This window comes from Notamacropus eugenii, chromosome 3, assembly GCF_028372415.1.
Source record: "Notamacropus eugenii isolate mMacEug1 chromosome 3, mMacEug1.pri_v2, whole genome shotgun sequence".
Classification (NCBI taxonomy): Eukaryota; Metazoa; Chordata; class Mammalia; order Diprotodontia; family Macropodidae; genus Notamacropus; species Notamacropus eugenii.
The window spans coordinates 421438624-421458410 of NC_092874.1; the positions used below are offsets into that span (position 1 = coordinate 421438624).

A 19787-nucleotide genomic window follows, 5' to 3' on the forward strand; every position below is an offset into this window, starting at 1 on the left:
AGGCATCCCACAATGTGCAATGACTGGCCTCTTCTTTTCTGTCTTTAGCTCTGTATAAAAGACTCCTACATCAACACCTCTCTTTCTTTCTCTCTCTCTCTCCCTCTTTCCTTCTCTCTCTCTCTCTCTCTCTCTCTCTCTCTCTCTCTCTCTCTCTCTCTCTCTCTCTCTCTCTCTCTCTCTCTCTCTCTTTCTCTCTCTCTCTTTCCCAAAACAAGGAACAACAACAAATAAATTTTTCTCCAGCCCTGCTTTAACACTTGTAAAATCAGAGTGTAACTAGGGACAGGCCTAGCTCTGATAAATTCAGTCTCTGCCCCCCCTCAAAAAAAATAGAAACATGACCGTAAACCCTTCACCAAGCTCTTAGCCTGTGTTTATAATTTTGAGTGGCAAAGCCAGGCCTAGAACCTAGAGTCTTTTGACTTCTTACCAAAGGTTTTCCTGCTACAACGCAATACATGAATAAAAAAAAAAAAAACAAAAGGCAATGATCAATCATCTCTGATGTTGTAAGGAGATCAAAAAAGGCTTTGAAAATTCAGGACTCCCTCAACCATGCCCAGTTTAGAAGAAATTCACTTGGATTTTGTTGAACTTTTATGCCTTTACCTCCTTCTGTAACTAAATGACATACTCACCCGTCCTACAGTATAACACTATGCCCACAAAGAAAAGACTTCTACAAATCTACATAGTCCACATTTACTATGAGAAAGGGGAGCTACATATTTTATAGTCATTTCTACATCATCTCTATAAATAAGCCCAATAACAATTACCTTGAGTTACAGGGGAAATAAGATCTCTCAAGTTCCTTGTAATTGCATTATAGGGCCAGTTAACTGCTAGACCAATAAACTCATTTAAAAGTCACTATAAAATGAGACCCACATATTCAGCAATGCCTAAAATGGCATTTTTGCAGCATTTGCCGTGCTCTTTTCCTATTACCAGTGGATAAAAGTCATCGGCTGTTATATCTCTCACCTCACCCCATAAAGTGAATCTGAGCAAAAAGCAGAAAAAACGGAGGGAACCTGACTGATGAGGTGTTTACCTTTAATTGCTGGTGTAAAGGAAGATCAGGAGATAAATTCTTCAAAGTTTGGCAGGCCCCCTTTTTCCAGTATACACTTCCATGTTGCTGTAAAAGAGATAAGCAAACAGAATCTCTTTACTCTTTACTAGAGTGATTTATCAAAAATGTATCAGTCCTCAGAAACATTTGTTGTTTCTAAAAATATTTAAGGTTAGGGGAAAAAATTCTCCCAGTAAAGTCTTTCTTGGATGTTTCAGAAGGGTAGCAATGTGTTCTCAAAGGCTTTGCCAGCTGGACATGAACTCGGACAGATCTTTCAAAGCTGGAAAGGCTTTGAACACAGGGCTGGTGATGGAGTACATGACTAATCCAAAGATCAACCTAGCTAAGGGAGGAGGAGGCCGACACTCAAAGGGTACCAACCACAATAAAATTTTTACCAGTATTGTAAATAACAAAGACCATCCACTAAGCTGAAAAAAGGGTGTATTCTACATCAGAGGAAAGCCTAGCATAGTATGAAAAGCACTGGTTCAAGAGAAAGAGGACCTAGGTTCGGATTCCACTCCTGATGATTACTATCAACGTGACCTTGGGCAAGTCATTTAACTTCTCTTGGTGTCAGTTGTCTCATCTGTAAAACGAGAGGTTTGATTTGAAATTATGCCCCCAAAGTCACTAAACTCATCATGCCCTTTGACCCAGCAATGCTACTACTACACATATACCCCAAAGAGATTTTTTTAAAGAGGGAAAGACGCATATGCCTATAGATATTTACAGCAGCACTTTCCATTACTGGAAACAGAGTATCCTCAACTAGGGATTACCCTTGCCAATTATGGTATAGGAACATAATGGCATTTTAAAGGCAACTAGGTGGCTCATAGAGCAGTCTAGACTCAAGAAGACCTGGGTTCAAACTCAGACACTTACTACAGGAGTTACCATGGGCAAATCACTTAAATGCTATCTACCTCAGTTTCCTCATATGTAAAAGGGAGGTAATAATAGCACCTATCTCCCAGGGTTATTGTGAGGATAAAATGAGATCCTATTTGAAAATGCTTTTGAGGGTCATGTGAAGTCTAGCTATTATTATTATTTTGCCATGAGAAATGAATAGAGATGGATTCAGAGAAGCTTACTAGGACTTGTATGAACTGATGCAAAGCAAAGTGTGTAGAGCCAAGAAGCCATTTATGCAACAGTAATAATTTATACAACAAAACAACACTGCAAAGGAAAAAAAAACTGCGAAAGACTTAAGAACTCTGATCAATGAAATGCGCACTCATCGCCCCAAAAGAACAATCGGGAAGCATATTTCCCGCCTTCTAGAGATACAGAAAGAGACATACATTTTCAAACATGAACAATGTGTGGATTTGTTATGTTTGACTATATCTACTTGTTATAAAAAAAGACTTTCATTTTGGGAAAGGTGAGAGTTCTGCAAGCGGGTAGTAATAAAGATGTTAAAAGAAAAATGAAAAAAATGTTAAAAAATAAACAGAAGAAAGCAGAAGAAATTCAGAAGGAGACAGGCAAGCAAAACTATTAGAACTACCATGTTAAATTTCAAATTTTTTTTAAAAAACAAGCAGTACATGGTGAAGATGTAATTTTTTTGTTCTTTTTAATGAGGAAATGGTTGTGTTTGCTGTTATTTGTCAAGTTCATAATAATAAATAGATAAATTTAAAACAAAAAATGAGGCCTCTGGATGACCCCTGAGGTTGCTTTCTTGCTTTAGAACTATGATCTTGTAAACCAATGAAATCATGGGTACACACACACACACACACACACACACACACACACACACACACACACAAACATACACACACACACAATTATTCAGAACCTTTGTCTCACCAAGTAACCTACAGTTACTACCAGTTAGTCAGAATTGTCCACTGATCTGTTAAACACTCAATCAAAGGAGCCTATTGAACTTATCTTTTTTTATTATCAATTCAGCCTCAGTTAGAAATCTGAAGTGGAAGATTAGATTTGGGTTTGGCTTTTTGCATATGGAATATTCATCAGATGGAACAAGCTGAGGAGTAGGACCTGGTGAGGGGAGGTTTGGTACAGCCTTAAATGAAGGCCTTACCCTAAGTGTAGGCATAGTAACTTGGGAAAAATAAACAGTTTCTTGAGGTCAAGCCTTCAAAGCCCCAAATTTACCCTCCCTTCCAAAATTTATCCTTCCCCGCTCGTAGGATCCTAGGATTTAGAGTTGGAAGGGACTTCAGAGATCACCCACTTCAACTCCCTCATGTTATATATGAGAAAACGAAGGCCCTGAAAAGTTAGTATCTTGATTTTACTCACATAGTAGTTGAAGGCAATGCTACTCAGGTTAATTCTCATCGAATCTCACTGTTCAGTGTCCCGTTCTCTCTACGCCTCTGGCTCTTGAAGTGAAATAGTCTAAGAAGTAACCATGAATTCCCCATTTGCAAAGACCTAGACCCTATGCTGTGTGTATCCCAGGCCAGGATGGGGATAATTAATCAATCTCATTCACTACCCCAACTTTTTGATGTTATTTAGGGTAGAAATAACATAGACAAAAACACATATGCCACTAGCCAAAGAGTTACCGTTATAGAATTTAATTATTTGCCTTTTCTTACTTTTAGCTACAAATCCAGACCTTCAGCTTTTTGGTCCACATTGTGTCAGATGGTTTATAGCACCTACCTCTCAATTTGCCCATCATGCAACATCTGTATTCCTGGCACTTGTCAGAGAATGCAGTCATGAACTGACAGTGATCCAGCTTCTGGCAAAGGGGTGCTTAAGACATCTAATACTGTACTTGCATGAGTCAGTCTAATGGACATGTTAACACTCCATCTAGCTGTCTTCATCAAGCTCTGTCCCAATGTGGTTAGAAAAAGTAATGAAAGGATTTGTCTTTTATGAACTTTACTGTTATCTTAGCTTTTCCTCAGCCAGAGGGAAAAGGTGATATTAAATGGTCAATGATCAGGTAGGAAAAGGAGTGTGGAATATCCAAAAATTCAGTCAGCAACCAAGTGGCTTCCTGATTGACTGAGGAGTGTGCTTAGGATTTTAGAACAGACAAATGTGATTTGAGCCAGGGTATTTTCACGGGCAAATCCCAAAATAGCATAAAGGTGTTTAGGTATTAACATATAATATCATTATATTATACTAATATATACTATTATTGTGTTATAATTACTATAATACTACATGTTAATATTAATTAATAATAGAATATAGAAATCATTCAGAAAGCTAGGAAAAGGAAGTAGAGTATAGTTGCGAGTTCTATGCCTAAATACAATTGTGAGGGCCCAGCTAGGACTAGGAAATTTTAAATAATTTGGTTAGAAAGCATAAGTCCCACCTACCTTGGGATGGCATCATCTTTGCTTTACACTTACTTCTCTATACTTGTTCAGGTATTTATTTTTTATTTTGCGTAAACACTTTTCTCTTGAAAATGCACTCTTGTGGATTAGCATGTGTGGCAGGAAGAGTAAAATCCAAAGGAAAGAGGAGTTGGATGTCAGCTTCATCAGGCAGCCAGTGATAATAACAGAATTAAAAGGAGTGGAACAGGCAGAGAGACAGAACACTGAGCTCAGGGAGACAAGCAGGCTGAAGGGTCAAGAAGGTCAAGGAGGGTTTGGCTGGAGCTCAGTGATAAATGCAATTAAGAAATCAGCAAAGGAGAAAGGTCTGAAGTCAAGGGAAAAGTCCCTGGGCCCAGTTTCAAGGATGATCTGAGGTTCTGGAAAGCCAATACAATTTGAAAGGTCTAAATCCCCGGGGTTAGATCCTTTAAAGGATGTCAGGTACCTGACCCATGAGATCTCATTCTTCCACAGAAATACCTCTACTGAAAGGCTATCACTGACTAATGATATGTTCTACACTCAGTCCTTAAACAAGCCTAGTGCAGTAGGGCGTCATCATCCATTAAACAAGTATTTATTTGGCATCTACTGTGTAAAAGGTAAGAAGCAACATGGCATAATGGATAGAGAGCCAACCTTAGAGTCAAGAAGACCTAGGATCAAGAGTTGCCACCGAAATATGACTTGATGATAACCCTGAGCAAGTCACAACCTCTTCGTGGCCCCAAGAAACTCTCTAAAATTGTAAATGGAAAAGTAGGTAACAACTTGTATTAGTAGAAGACATTTCCTCAATAGGAGGTCCCTATACCAATGACAGATCAATTCCCCCTCAAACATGAAAGACACCATATTAAATACTCAGAATACAAATATCGGGAGGTGGAAGATTCTTGCCCATAGGAGGTCTTTCAGAAGGGATGATCTCTTATAGAAAAGGTAGTTTACAGAAGGAATTCTTTTTCAGGTATGCAATGGACTAGATGGATGCTGAGATCTCTTCCAACTCCAAAATTCTGTGATTTTATGAAAGTGAAAAATGATACAATCCCTCCCTTCAATGATCTTATATCCTACAATTCTTACTTTTCACAAGTAAGTATAATAAATGTTAGAATGTGATAGGGGCACAATAGAAATTGGGATGAAATTCAGTAAAAAAGAAAATCTGAAGAAGGGAAAAGATCCCCTTTACCTTGTGGGGAAATGAAAGACTTCATGAGGAGATGTTTCTGAAAGGAGAAGGGTTTTGATCCACAAAGATCTGAAGGTATGTGATACAGATGTGGAAATGAACCATACAAATACACAGAGGCTGGGGAGTACAAATCCAGATCCACGAACAATAATCAATCCTCCAGTTTGGCTGGAAAATAGAAGTAATGTGAAATATGACTAAGCAAGTAGATTGGAGCCAGAGTACAGGTGGTCTTTTCTGGAAGGCTAAGGAGGATTAGGAAGCCATGGAAGGTTTTTGAGCAGAGGAATGTCATGCATACTTATACATGGCAGTGCTGTGAAAGATAGACTAGACAGAATAAGAGACTCAAGGGAGGAAAAAACACTGGGAATCTGTAATAATAACCCAGGTGAGATGTGATTAGGGTCTGAACTAGGGTAATGGTAGTACGAATGGAAAGGCAACGACAAATGTGAATATGTGAAATCAATAACTCTTGGCAAATAACTATATGTTGAGTGTAAGTGAGAGGGAAGAGGGGAAAAAAATGACTTTCAGAATTTAAGCCTGGGCAAATGGGAGTTGAGGGGTGCCATTGACAGAAACTGAACATGGAGTAAGGGACAGGCCAGGAGTGACGAATTCATTTATGGATGCAGTCACTTTGAGATGCCTACAGAGCATGCAGGTGATGATTTCAACCAGGTATGTAGAGATGCAGGAATGGCACTCATTCCTGCAGAGGTTATGACTAGCTTTATAGATTATTGAAAGTAGATACAGAAATATATGATAAATTACAACCAAGCACCACCGATATCTCGGAGGTCACAGTTACCTTTGGGTTTAGTAGGGTACTAATTATACAAATGATACCAAACAAGCTCAAACCCCCATTCTGCTGAGTAGTGTCTACTCACAGACTGTGAAGGAACCACAACTCAGATAGCAAAGTTTTCATTAAAAGACAGTAGATTATAGGTTGATTGCTACCCTTCATTCTCGAAGAGGTCCAAAATGGCATCACTATGCTAGAGCCAAGTTTCAATACGTCTGACTGTGACTGATTAGACCAATACGAGCTTGGAATGCTCTACCACAGATTGGGAACAGACAGTTCATGTGAATATTTGGGGTGGATACTCAAAGGTAATTCATGAAGGAGAGTAAACACACTGCAGAATCATCCTCAGTTTTCTACCCTTCTCTTCACTCTAATGTGTAAAATTGGTGCAAGGGAACAACCTCCTACAAGTTCTTGTGAAAATGTAATAACTACAGTAACAGATGGAGGAATGAGAAAACAATGTCTCCTGTGCATAAGCAGATGGGGTTTGCAGAGAACCCCAGCCCCATCCCTGCACCTCCCCTTCACTTGGCTTTGGCAGCCACTATGGTGCCTGTGGACACCTTTCTAGTATAGTCATTGACCCTGCTTGATCCGTAGCTACAAGATTTTTTTCTGGGATTCATAGTTGCAGAGATGCCATTCCAGAGGCACTCTCACAGCCCCACTTCTTTCTTTTCACTATCGCCAAAGACTCTCTTCCCAATCACTGAAGAACTGTCTTTGTCTCTCCCTCAACCTCTTCAATTTATCTTTTACCAATCCCTACATCCAGGCATCAGTCTCACTGGATTCTGACATCTTGAGTTTTTCTCCAATGAATAGTAACCTCCCTTGACCCACCCACTATGGGCAAATGAGGTCAGACAGGGTAGCTCCTTTGCTTTAGCCATCATGGGCAAGCCCCTATTAAGAAATGAATGTCAACATAAGAAGAAGTCACTTAAACAGAGTTTCCATATCTTTTGCAAAATTACAGCTAAAGATCTATTGTAAATTTCTGCCTGTAAATTCAGGACACACACACAGACACAAAACCTCTGCAAATGAATGTATATGTTTCTTTTCCACTGTTAAACAATAAAAACTATGTAGCCTGAGTCTTTTTTTTTTCCCTCATTACCTGAAAACCTAAAGCCTAATTCAGTGCTCAAATATAATCATTAGCCTGTCTCAGGGATGTGCTGACAACTGCTCCCTTGGCTTCCTTTAGTGACTCTCTGCTCCATTTTTATCCTTGATTGTCCTATTTCGCAGTATGTTATTAACATCAACAATGATGATAAAAGCTGCCATATATGTAGTGTCTTAAGGTTTGCAAAGAGGGAGGGAGGGAGGAAGGAAGGAAGGAAGGAACGAACGAACGAACGAAGGAACGAAGGAATGAAGGAACGAAGGAATGAAGGAAGGAAAGAGGGAGGGAGGGAGGAAAGGTAAGGAGGGAGGGAAGGAGGGAAGGAAGAAAGGAAAGAAGGAAGGAAGGAAGGAGGAAGGAAGGAAGGAAGGAGGGAAGGAAGGAAGGAGGGAGGGAGGGAAGGAAGAGTGGGCAAGCATTTTAAAGTACTTGCTATTTATCAAACTGTGCTAAGTGCATAAATTCCAAGTTCACATCATGGACAAAACAACATATCGAGGGACAGAGCGGCCAGGGAAGGAAGTTTTGGTGGGGGAAATCACAAGAACGGTGAGTGCACCAATCAGGCATACCGTTTCCCAAAGCAATAGAAGTGTTGATGTAATTAGAATTCTCAGAGAAAGAGGTGAAAGAAGGGCTGCAGGATTGTGTGAAGATTCTCCTGCACAATGATGCACATGGTCCTATGACTGAATTTGTCTCAGGTATGGTCTATGGAGGTTGTTTGGAGTGGGACACATCAGCAGGGCCCCAACTCTTTCAAGCAGATACTATTATCCCATTTTACAGATGAAGAAAGTGACCCTCAAAGAGATTAAGAGGCATGCCCTGAGTTACCCAGTTGTTAACTGTCTGGGGCAGAATTCTAACGCAGGTCTTCCTGACACCAAGTCCACAGCTTTACCCACTACATCATACTCGTTTTAATTTGACTTTCTACCTTCAATCTTCTGGGAAGTAAGTACAGGTCTACCCCCTACTATGTAATAACCAGTAATGTGATCACCAATGGCCAAATAGATTCAGAGATGATATTTCATAATAGCAACAAGACAGCTTCATTTTGCTATAAAAAACATTTTCTGTGAGAACAAGCTATAAAGACCTGGAATTGTTTCTACATACAATTTTCCCATAATAATGCCATCAGAGTCACTTGCCTCTTACCAACAGGGATGAGTTCCCTTTTCTAAGCAAGGTAATTATGTGGTTTGTAAAACTCTACCACAGTGCTACAGCACATGATTAAGTTATTTATGGTTTTGCTTTTATAAACCAACCTGGCCAGCCCCAGACAAAGCTCTGACTCGAGAAAAGTTGAAACCAGAAGACTTCATCTTCTCCAAGATTATATCCAAGGCCTAAGGAGAAAAACCGAATCGAGTGATTGTAATGAACCTCAGAATTAGGCAAATGCACAATCCTCAAAATTAAATTTTAAGTGCCTGCCATTATGGATGAGGGCTCTGTAGCAGATAATGAAGAATTATCTAATGACTAGGGATTTCTTAAGCAGTGGAATAAATTAATTAAGTAAATAGGAACCAATCAAAAGAAAAAAGTTCAACTACCCCCAAAAAACTCTTTAAACAAGTTGAATTACAAATCACTAATCTTAAAATCCTCTTTTCCTCTCATTTTGTCTTTAAGGGACTCAGTAATATCAACCACAGAGTGGCTCAAATTTTGATATGAAAATATGTTTTTCTTACTTCTTGAATAGTCAATAACCTGACTCTATGGGGAAATAGGAGCAAAGTTTGAGGTTCTCAGTGGCCAGAATCACTGGTTCATAGGGTTTAGAGTAGAAGGAACCTTAAAAATCATTTAGCCCATTTTATCCTCATTTTATCGGTCCTAGGAGCAAAGGCTCAGAGGTGGGATGGACCTTCGATAAGAGTTCATCTACAGATGAGGAAATGAGGGAGACCCAGATACGGGAAGGGATTTGCTCAAGGTCATAGAGGCTGTAAAGTCAAAAGTGGAATTCCAAGGCAGGCCCTCAGGCTCCTGATGGAATACAGTTTTCACTAAACCACAATGCCTCTACATCTGTTTTAAAATAGACACAGTTCTAGTGTTTGAGCCTTCCTTGCTGTGTGCTGAGCCAAATCATGACAAAAATAAAATCTTCAGGCTTGTGAGATATGATTCATTAGGACCCCTCCTCTATTACAATCAGCATTAATCAGTTTAGTAGTTTACATAAATCATATAGAGATAATGAGATGAGATGCGTTCTTATAGTAGGTCTCCAACTTTAATGTAATGTTCACTCTTTGTTTACCAGTTAGGAAGCTCACTTGCACAACCACAACAATGCTGGCAAAGATATCTCCATCCTGTTATACTCAAATTCCATGTTCAAACCCAGGATGGGTGGGATGTCTTGATTCTTTTGTACCTCTGGGTCACCCTCTCTTGTCCAACATGAGCAGGTGACCATCTTATGACTACTTGGTCACTGGAGATGACTCTTGTCTTGCCCATCTTAATTTGTGGCCCTCAAAAGCAAGATCTATCAATCAATGAGATTTTGCATTTTGTCACACCTCTTTTGCATATGTGGATATCAAACCCTATAAAAACAAGGTTCTATGGTCCAGGGGCATCTCAGATCATGAGGAAGATTTGTGATCCACTTCATTGGAGGGGACCATGGACCCTTAAATAAAGTACCATTAGCTCAGCGCTCTGCCTCATTTTCTTTTATGGAAGGTTGGACAATGTTAAACTCCATAGGCTGAAGAGAAAGCAAGAAAAAATACCCAGGATGGTAAAGGGCCCAAGTTAATGCCACATGTAGATTAACTGAAGGAATTGAGCTTTGGTTCTTACCTTGACCCACATTAAAACAGGAGAAGTCACTGTGAGCTTGTCACTATGAACATGCACTCCACCCTGGGTCCTGGAGGGAAAAATCAGAGTTTACTAGGGCAGGCAAGAGGACGTTAGCTTCTTATAAAGATAGAGGAGCTTAAGCTTATTAGCTCATTCCTCTGCTTCTAAGATAATTCACTTGAATTGGACTTTTCCAGTTCTTTAACATCAGCAAAGAAAGAGATGTTCCAGCCTCCCCTAAGCCATATCTGTTGTTTGTTGTGGCTGTTAAGTTTTTTCAGTCATGTCCAACTCTCCATGACCCCATTTGGGGTTTTCTTGGCAAAGATACTGGAATGATTTGCCATTTCCTTCTCCGGCTCATTTTACAGATAAGGAAACTGAGTCAAACAAGGTCAAGGGACTTGCCTGGGGTCACAGAACTAGTAAGTGTCTGAGACCAGATTTGAACTCAGGAAGATGAGTCTTCCTGACTCCAGGCCCATCACTCTATCCACTGTGCTTCCTAGAGGCTCCCTCAAAAGCTGTATCTGCATAAATAGTTATCTGGTAATGTAGGCACCCTCCTTCAAAAAAACTCTGCTTTTGTAAGAAAAACTGGGTCTATTTAGCTTAGATTATCTAAATGGCCCATCTACCCATTTCAAAATTCACCAGATAATTGCTTGGTGCCAGGTTATATTGCAGCTTCTTAGAAATGGCATGAAAGGAACAAGGGAAGTGAAAGGAGTGATACGAAAAGGGGGGTGGGATAGTACAAAGGAATTACAATATAAGGCAGTGAGCCTGTGTCGTTGATATAGTGTCAGACTTGGAGTCAGAAAGACTTGAATTCAAATCCTGCGTCAACACTAGGTACATAATCTTTAGCAAATCACTTAACTTCTCTCTATCTAAATTTCTTCATTTGAGAGGATAATTATAATACCTGCTTCACAGAGTTGCCCTGAGTGCAACAGCATATGTAAAATGTTTTGTAATCCTGAAACTGCTATATACACTATAGAAATGCCGGGTAGTAGCAATCGATGGGGCAGCTAGATGGTGCAGTGGATAGAGAGCACCTGAGCCTGGAGTCAGGAAGACCTGAGTTCAAATGTGACCTCAGACACTTACTAGCTGTGTGACCCTGGGCAAGTCACCAAATCCTGTTTGCCTCAGTTTCCTCATCTGTAAAATGGACTGGAGAAAAAGCAAACCATTCCAATATCTCTGCCAAGAAAACTCCAAAGGGAGTCATGAAGAGTTGGAGATGACTGAAAGTAAACAAGAAAGCAACAGATGGTTATATCTGAGGTTCTGCCCTTGAACTTGCTCCTATGTAAGACCACCTCCAAAGATGCCTCACCTTCATCTCCTAAATCCTAGAATCACAGAATCTTGGAGTCTGAAAGGGCCTCAATGATCACATCCTCCAACCTGTACCTAAACATGAGTGTACTCTCTAACAACAAGTAATCATCCAACCTTTTGCTTGAAGACCTCTCATGAAAACAAACTTACTACCTTCCAAGGCAACCCATTCCATACGTGCATGGCTCTAATTACTAGAAAGTGTTTCCTTACTGCATCTGGCCTCCATTTGCCTTTCTGTAACTTCTATGCACTGGGCCTAGCTCTGTACTCAAGACATGGGTCGGCAAACTACAGGCTGAAGGTCAAATCTAGTCCGTAGTCTGCTTTTGTATGGCCTGAAAGCCAAGAATGATTTTTTATTTTATTTATTTATTTTCAGTTTTCAACATTCACTTTTTTACGATTTTGAGTTCTAAATTTTCTCCCTCCCCTCCCTTCTCCCCAAGATGGCATGCAATCTGATATAGGCTATACATATACAATCATATTAAACAGATCTCCACATGAGTCATGTTCTAAAGAAGAATCAGAACCAAAGAGAAATACCATGAGAAAGAAAAAACAACAAAAAAGAGAAAATAGCATGCTTGGGTCTGCATTCAGACTCCACAGCTCTTTCTCTGAATATAGATAACATTTCCCATCATGAATCTTTTGGAATACAGTCTTAAACACAATAAAACTCCATTTTAAAATGTAAACACCATTGTCATGCATATTTTTTCCTTTATTTTTCTTGCTTCCCTCTGCCCTAGAACATGTCTAATGTGATGGCTACTGCTTTTCTGCCCCATGGGTGGAGGGGAAGAAAGAAGGGAAAGAATTTGGAACTGAGAATGAAAATTCATTTTAAAAAATTAACCAAAAAAAATCTCAGCTCATTGGACCTGCAGAAACACAGTGGATCAGATTTGACCTGTAGGCCAGTGGGCTGACCCCTACCTGGGGCCAAGCAGAACGAATCAAATCTCTGCTTCCCACAACAAGCCTTTAAATGATAAGATATAGCTGTAATGTATCATCTGTCTCACCAGCTTTAAACATCCTCAGTTCCTTCAACCATTAGCAAATACTTAAATTCTTCCCCCAGCTCAGAAATTTTCTTTCAGTTCAGGTATCTCCCCTTCAGGCTTTCCATCCCAAAGGGCTCTCTCCTCTCTCCCATCTCTTACTTACTCCCATCTGTACTTCTCTTCCACCAGACTGCATTCTAAGTTGTATTCCATTTATGTCGTATTTACTTCTATCCCTTACTTATCTCAATTATCAGTTTCTTGAGGGCAGGAACCTTGTATTTCCTTTCTGTCATGCTTCAATTTGTATTATAACTATTTCTAAAGCTGTTTCTCTGTAAATCCTTTGAGGGATACTTATCCCATTTATCTTCACCACCTGTTTGGTGCAAAGTAAAGGACTTTGTACATAATAGACACTCAGTAAATGTTTGTTGAATTGATCAAAACTGACCTTTGAAGATTGGTCAGATGTCTTAGAGGAAACAGTAGTAAATACATGGCATGGTCCAAACCTAAGCAACAATTAGAGGTTCATAATATATCTGGGCATTCACCCAATAGTCTTGAAGGAATTCATCAATGAAATTGAAAGTATTGGCCAAATCTGCGTGTTGTAACTTGTCACTAACAATCAAATCTATTGTAACATGTTATCACTAACAATTGCCAATGTAGAAAGAATTACAAAGTCACAATTTTAGAGCTGGAAAGGTCCAAAGAGGCATCTGGTCCACATCTATCATTTCTTTTTTTTAACTAGTCAAAGTTTTTTTTAATGCAAATAATATTTTTTTCCAATTACATGTAAAGATAGATTTCAACATTCATTTTTATAAGATCATAAGTTCCAAATTTTTCCTCCTCCTCTCCCCCCTCTCCAAGATAGCAAGCAATTTGATACAGGTTATACATGTACAATCATGTTAAACACAGCAATATCGCTACTAGGACTATATCCCCAAGAGATCATAAAAATGGGAAAGGGTCCCACATGTACAAAAATATTTATAGCAGCACTCTATGTAGTTGCCAAAAACTGGAAGTCAGGGGGATGTCCATCAATTGGGGAATGGCTGAATAAATTATGGTATATGAATGTAATGGAGTACTATTGTGCCATAAGAAATGATGAACAAGAAGACTTCAGAGAGGCCTGGAAGGACTTATATGACCTGATGCTGAGTGAAAGGAGCAGAACCAGGAGAACTTTATGCACAGCAACAACCACAGTGTGTGAGAGTTTTTTCTGGTAGACTTAGATTTTTGTAATAACACAAGAACTTCTGAAAAAAAAAAAAAATCCCAATGGTGGACCTCAAGGCAAAATGCCTTCCACACTCAGAGAGAGAAATATGGAAGTCACTCACATAATGTAGCAGATCATGTTTGTGTATGTGTATCTGTTTGTGTATCATGTTCTGATTTGTTATACGGATTCTTTCATTTATCTTAGTCTGACTACATAGCATGACTATAGTGAAAATATACTCAATAGGAAAGTATATGTAGAATCTATACAGAATTGTATGCAGTCGTGGGGAGGGAGGGAGGTAGTGGGGGGTGGGTGGGGAGGGATAAAATCGCAATTGTATGGCAGTGATTGTTAAACATTAAAAAAATAAAAAAAATAAAAAAAAAACAATCATGTTAAACATATTTCTACATTAGTCATGTTGTGAAAGAAGAAATAGAACAAAAGAGAAAATCCACAAAAAAGTGAAAACAGTATGCCTTGATCTGCATTCAGACTCCACAGTTCTTTCTCTGGATGTGGATAGCATTTTCCATGAGTCTTTTGGAACTGTCTTGGATCATGGTATTGCTGAGAAGAGCTAAGTCTGTCATAGTTGATCATCCTACAATGTTGCTGTTACTGTGTACAATGTGTACATTGTACTGTGTACAATGTTCTCCTGGTTCTGCTCACTTCACTTCACTCAGCATCAGTTCAAGTAAGTCTTTCCAGGTTTTTCTGAAACCTTCCTGCTCGTCATTTCTTACAGTATTCCATTACATTCACAGCTTACAATTTGTTCAGTCATTCCTCAATTGATGGACATTCCCTCAAGTTCCAATTCTTTGCCAGCACAAAAAGAGCTGCTATAAATATTTTTACATGTACAACCCTCTCATTTTAAAGATAAAGAAAATGAGGACAAGAAAATGACTTGCAAACAATCATGAAGATTTTATTTGGCAGGATAGGATTTGAACCCAGGTTCTCTGACTCCAAAGCTAATGTTTTTTCTGTTATACCATACTAATCATTGGGTTGGTAAAGCCAGTTTTCTTATATACCACTGACAAGTGGTTAAAATCTATAGTTAAATGTTGGATCCATGAAAATACAATCAAACAGATCCCTCTCCCTGGACATTTCCAACTGAGCTGTTTCCACTCAGGCTATCACTTCTGTCCACCCACCTCCCAGTGTAAAACTGGGCTCTGCCCTTGGAGAGTCCTCCTTGGGTCAGCTTTGACCTTATGCTTGCTCAGTCCCAGGCTTCTCCACCATTCCTGAGACATGTCCACATATAGCTTCCACCTTACTTCACCCTTGTTCCCCTTGATGGTATCCTCACCCATTATCTTAGTTCCTTGGGGAAAGGGAACATTTATCATGCTTTTATTTGTATCTCCAGCTCTTAATACAGAGCCTAACACACAGTAAGAGCTTAATAAAAGTTCTATCTTTGGAAAGAAGTCAAGGAGCTTAATAAAAGTTCTATCTTTGGAAAGAAGAATAAAACGAACGTTTAAAGGAAATCTATTAGAATTCTTGAAAGGAGAACAAGTTGGGTTAGGTAAGCATAAATTATCTAGACTTGAAAAATGGATTTGAAAAAATTACATCAAAAAGGAGGTTTTAAAAATAAAAGTTCTGTGCGCATGTGAGAAAAATAGATGGTTTCTTAATAGTATTTTTCCCAATTACATGTCAAAACAATTTTTAGCATTCATTTTCATAAGATTTTGAGTTCCAAATTTTTCACCCTCCCTCCCCTCCCCTCTGCTGAAAAAAAATAGTTTTTGATATAGGTTATACAGGTGCTATCATGTAAAACAAATTTCCATATTAGTCACAGCGTAAAAGAAGAAACAGATCAAAAGGAAAAAAACACATTAAAAAATTAAGTTTTTAAAAAGTATCCTTTGATCTTCATTCAGAGTCTATAAGTTCTTTATCTGGATGTGGATACTATCTTCCTTTCTGAGTCCTTTGTACTTGTCTTGGATCATCGTGTTACTGAGGAGAGCCAAGTCGCTCATAGTTGATCATCACACAGTGTTGCTGATACTGTGTATGATGTTTTCCTGGTTCTGCTCATTTCACTTTCCATCAGTTCATACAAATCTTTCCAGGTTTTTCTGAAATCTGCCTGTTCATCATTTCTTATCACATAATAGTATTCCATTACATTCATATACTATAGGTTGTTCAGCCATTCCCCAACTGAAGGGCATCCCCTCAATTTCCAATATTTTGCTACCACAAAAAGGGTTACTATAAACAGTTTTGCACATTTCCCTTTGTTTATGGTTTCTTTGGGATACAGATCTAATAGTGATATTGCTAGATCAAAGGATATGCACAGTTTGGTTGCCCTTTGGGTATGGTTCCAGCTTTGCAGAATAGTTGGATAAGTTCACAATTCCACCAACCATGTATTAGTGTCCCAATTTTCCCACATCCTCTCCAACTTTTATCATTTTCCTTTTTGTGTCATATTAGCCAATCTGATAGGTGTGATGTGGTACTTCAGTGTTGTTTTGATTTGCATTTCACTAATCAAGACTGATTTAGAGCACTTCTTCATATGTCTATAGATAGCTTTGACTTCCTCATCTGAAAACTGCCTGTTCAGACCCTTTGACCATTTATCATTAGGAGAATGGCTTGTATTCTTATAAATTTGATTCAATTCCCTATATATTTGAGAAATGAGTCATTCATCAGAGACACTTGCTGTAAAGATTGCTTCCCAGTTTTCTGTATTCCTTCTAATCTTGGTTGCATTGGTTTTGTTTGTGCAAAAGCTTTTTCAACTTAACATAATCAAAATCATTTATTTTACATTTTTTAACGCTCTCTGTCTCGTTTGGTCATGAGTTTTACCCCTCTGCATAGATCTGGCAGGTAGACTATTCCTTGCTCTTCTGATTTGTTTATGAGTACACCCTTTGTATTTAAACATGTACCCATTTTGACTTTATCGTGTTATACGATGTGCTATGTTGGTCTAAACCTATTTCTTGACCTATTGCTTTCCAGTTTTTCCAGCAGTTTTTGTCAAATACTGAGTTCTTATCTTAAAGTCTGTGATCTTTGGGTTTATATCAGACCCTAGGCAACTATGGTCATTTACTACTGTGCCTTGTACTTTCTATTTCTTTGTGTAATTCATTTAACTTCTCCTTTAAGAATCTGGATGCTATACCACTTGGTATATATATGTTTAGTATTGATATTATTCACTGTCTATGTTACCTTTTAGCAAGATGTAGTTACCTTTCATATCTCTTTTAATTAGATCTATTTTTGCTTCTGCTTTGTCTGAGATAAGAATTGTTAGCCTGTTTTGTTTTGGGTTTTTTTTTTACTTTAACTGAAACATAATAGATTTTGCTCCAGCGCCTTACTTTTACTTTGTGTATGTCTCTCTGCTTCAGGTGTGTTTCTTGTAAACAACATATTGTAGAATTCTGGTTTTTGATCCACTCTACTATCTGTTTCGATTTTATGAGTTCATCCCGTTCACATTCACAGTTATGATTACTAACAGTATTTCTCTCCATCCTATTTTTTCTCCTGTGTGTCCTCTTTCCTTTCATCCTTTCCCTCCTCAACAGTGTTTTGCTTCTGTCTACCACCTCCCCAGGTCTGCCCTCTCTTCTGTTAGTCCCCCTGGACCCCTACCTGCCTTTGTTTAATCATCTCCCTTCCTATTTTCCTGTCGGGTAAGATAGATTTCTATATTCAACTGATTGTGTATATTATTCCTTCTTTAAGCCAATACTGAGGAGAGTGAGGCTCAGGCGATGCCCATCATCCACCCTCCCATCTTTCCCTCCACTGTAACAGGTTTTTTTCACCTCTTCATATAAAATAATTTACTCCATTCTACCTCTCCCTTCCTTCTATACCTAGTGTACTCCTCTTTCTCATCCCTTAATTATTTTTATGTCATTCCCTTTGCATTCCTCCACAATACTTAGTATGACTCTTTATTCAGAATAACTGCTTTAAAATATTTCTTAAAATGAACTAAGGCCCACAAAGTTGAAAAAGATCACAGAATCATAGATTTATAACTGGAAGGGACGTCAGGGCCATCTAGCCAAACTCTTTCTCCTAGATTACAAGTTTCCTGAAGGCAGGACTTGCATTTTTTTAAACACTGACTCTCCTTCTCTTGCCTAAGCTAGAGGTAAGTAAAGGACTATTCACAGACCCAATCTCACTCTTATTGGTGTATGAGCTTTGACATGCTCCATTTTGCCCCTTATTAGAAAATCTGGTTCCCCCCCATTCCTAGGGGTTCACCATATTAATACCAAATTTGGGTCAGATTTCCAATCAGTTTAGCCCATTGGAACCAAGAACTCCTGAACTCAAGAGCTAGCCTCAGCATCTGTTAGTAGCAGGAATTACAAGTATGCATTAAAATACCCAGCTTACATTTTTATACATCTCTGTGTCTCTAGTTCTTGCTAAAATAGCAAGGCAACCTGAGTGAGAGATAGGAGAAAGCCTGTACCAAATACTTCAATATACCTCCATCTTCTCAGCTATCACTTCTCCTCATATTCCAGTGGATATAGCCCAAGACCCAGAGCCCAATAGCCCTGGGAACAACACCAGTCTTGCTTCCAGCTTTATTCCCATAGCCATCATCCATGGAAGCAACTAAGCCGATGATCCTCACCGCCAACACCAACTGATATCCCACTGACACCAACAGGTAGGTAAACTCAAGGACCACAGGCCCTGTTTCCAATCTAGTCCCCACATGTGCCAAGTAGGTCAATTGCATTCCCTGTGCTTTTTAAAATTTATATCCACAGTATTTTGCATATAAGTGTTTAACAAATATTTTTATTCATTTATTCAACCCCTTTATTTTACAGATGGAAACTAGGTCCAACAAGGTCCCCAAAGTCACTGAGAAAATAAATAGCAAATTCAAGATTTGAACTCTGGTCCTTTCACTCCAAATCCAACACTCTTTCCATTGCATCTTGCTGCTTTCAGACAATTAAAATGAAATAATAGTTTACACAGAAGATAAGGTAATTAATTTATGGAACCAATTGCCCGCATGAGGAGCTACAAAGCTAAAAATACAAACAGACAAAGGTTTAAATAAATATAAGGACAACGTAAAGAATCCTCTTGTCCGTTCTTTGCATGTTGAGATGCTTATTTAGTTGAGGCTGTTTGTAATAAAAAAGAAAATTCATATTAAAAACACATTGACGCCATTAAAAAAGTAAATAGACATATGGAAGACAGATTCATAAGATACTATTAAGAGACCCAAGAGATCTTTAATCTTTTGGGTTTAATCTTTTGGGTTGGATATCAAAGAAGGCAATGATGTCCTTCCCCAGAGGCCCTGCTTCCTCTGTTGGAGACAAAATCCTGGGGAGAATGAACCACTGATCTAAATGCAGCAATCCCCAGATCCCCTCTCTGTCTGCACAAGACTTTAAGTGGGGTTGTGTCAGTACTATCTTAGAGAATGTTCAACAATCCTTGAATGAATTGAAAAAACAGTAAGAGCGGAAAGTTCAATGGGAATGTCAAGAGCACTTGAGGAAAAAACACAGAAATACAAGAAAAGAAATGCTTATCTAGACATAAGTGTGGTAGGCGAAGAACTGTGGAAAATTACAGGGGCTAAAGTAGCTCAGACTAAGGTAGAGCTGTAACTCTATTTTATTGCACAGTGAATAGAAATCTGATCT

General features: G+C 38.8%; 1 protein-coding gene across 3 annotated transcripts in view; it reads right to left on the reverse strand.

The window, feature by feature from the left end:
• Positions 1–19787, reverse strand: part of XYLB (xylulokinase) — a 240423-nt gene that overhangs the window by 195646 nt on the left and 24990 nt on the right. For all 3 annotated transcript variants that reach the window (XM_072598208.1, XM_072598209.1, XM_072598207.1), the window contains 3 exons: positions 10444–10513; positions 8886–8966; positions 1061–1147 (listed from right to left, as the gene is read on the reverse strand). In XM_072598208.1, coding sequence (XP_072454309.1) covers positions 1061–1147; positions 8886–8966; positions 10444–10513 — 238 coding nt within the window. The remainder of the gene's footprint in view (positions 1–1060; positions 1148–8885; positions 8967–10443; positions 10514–19787) is intronic.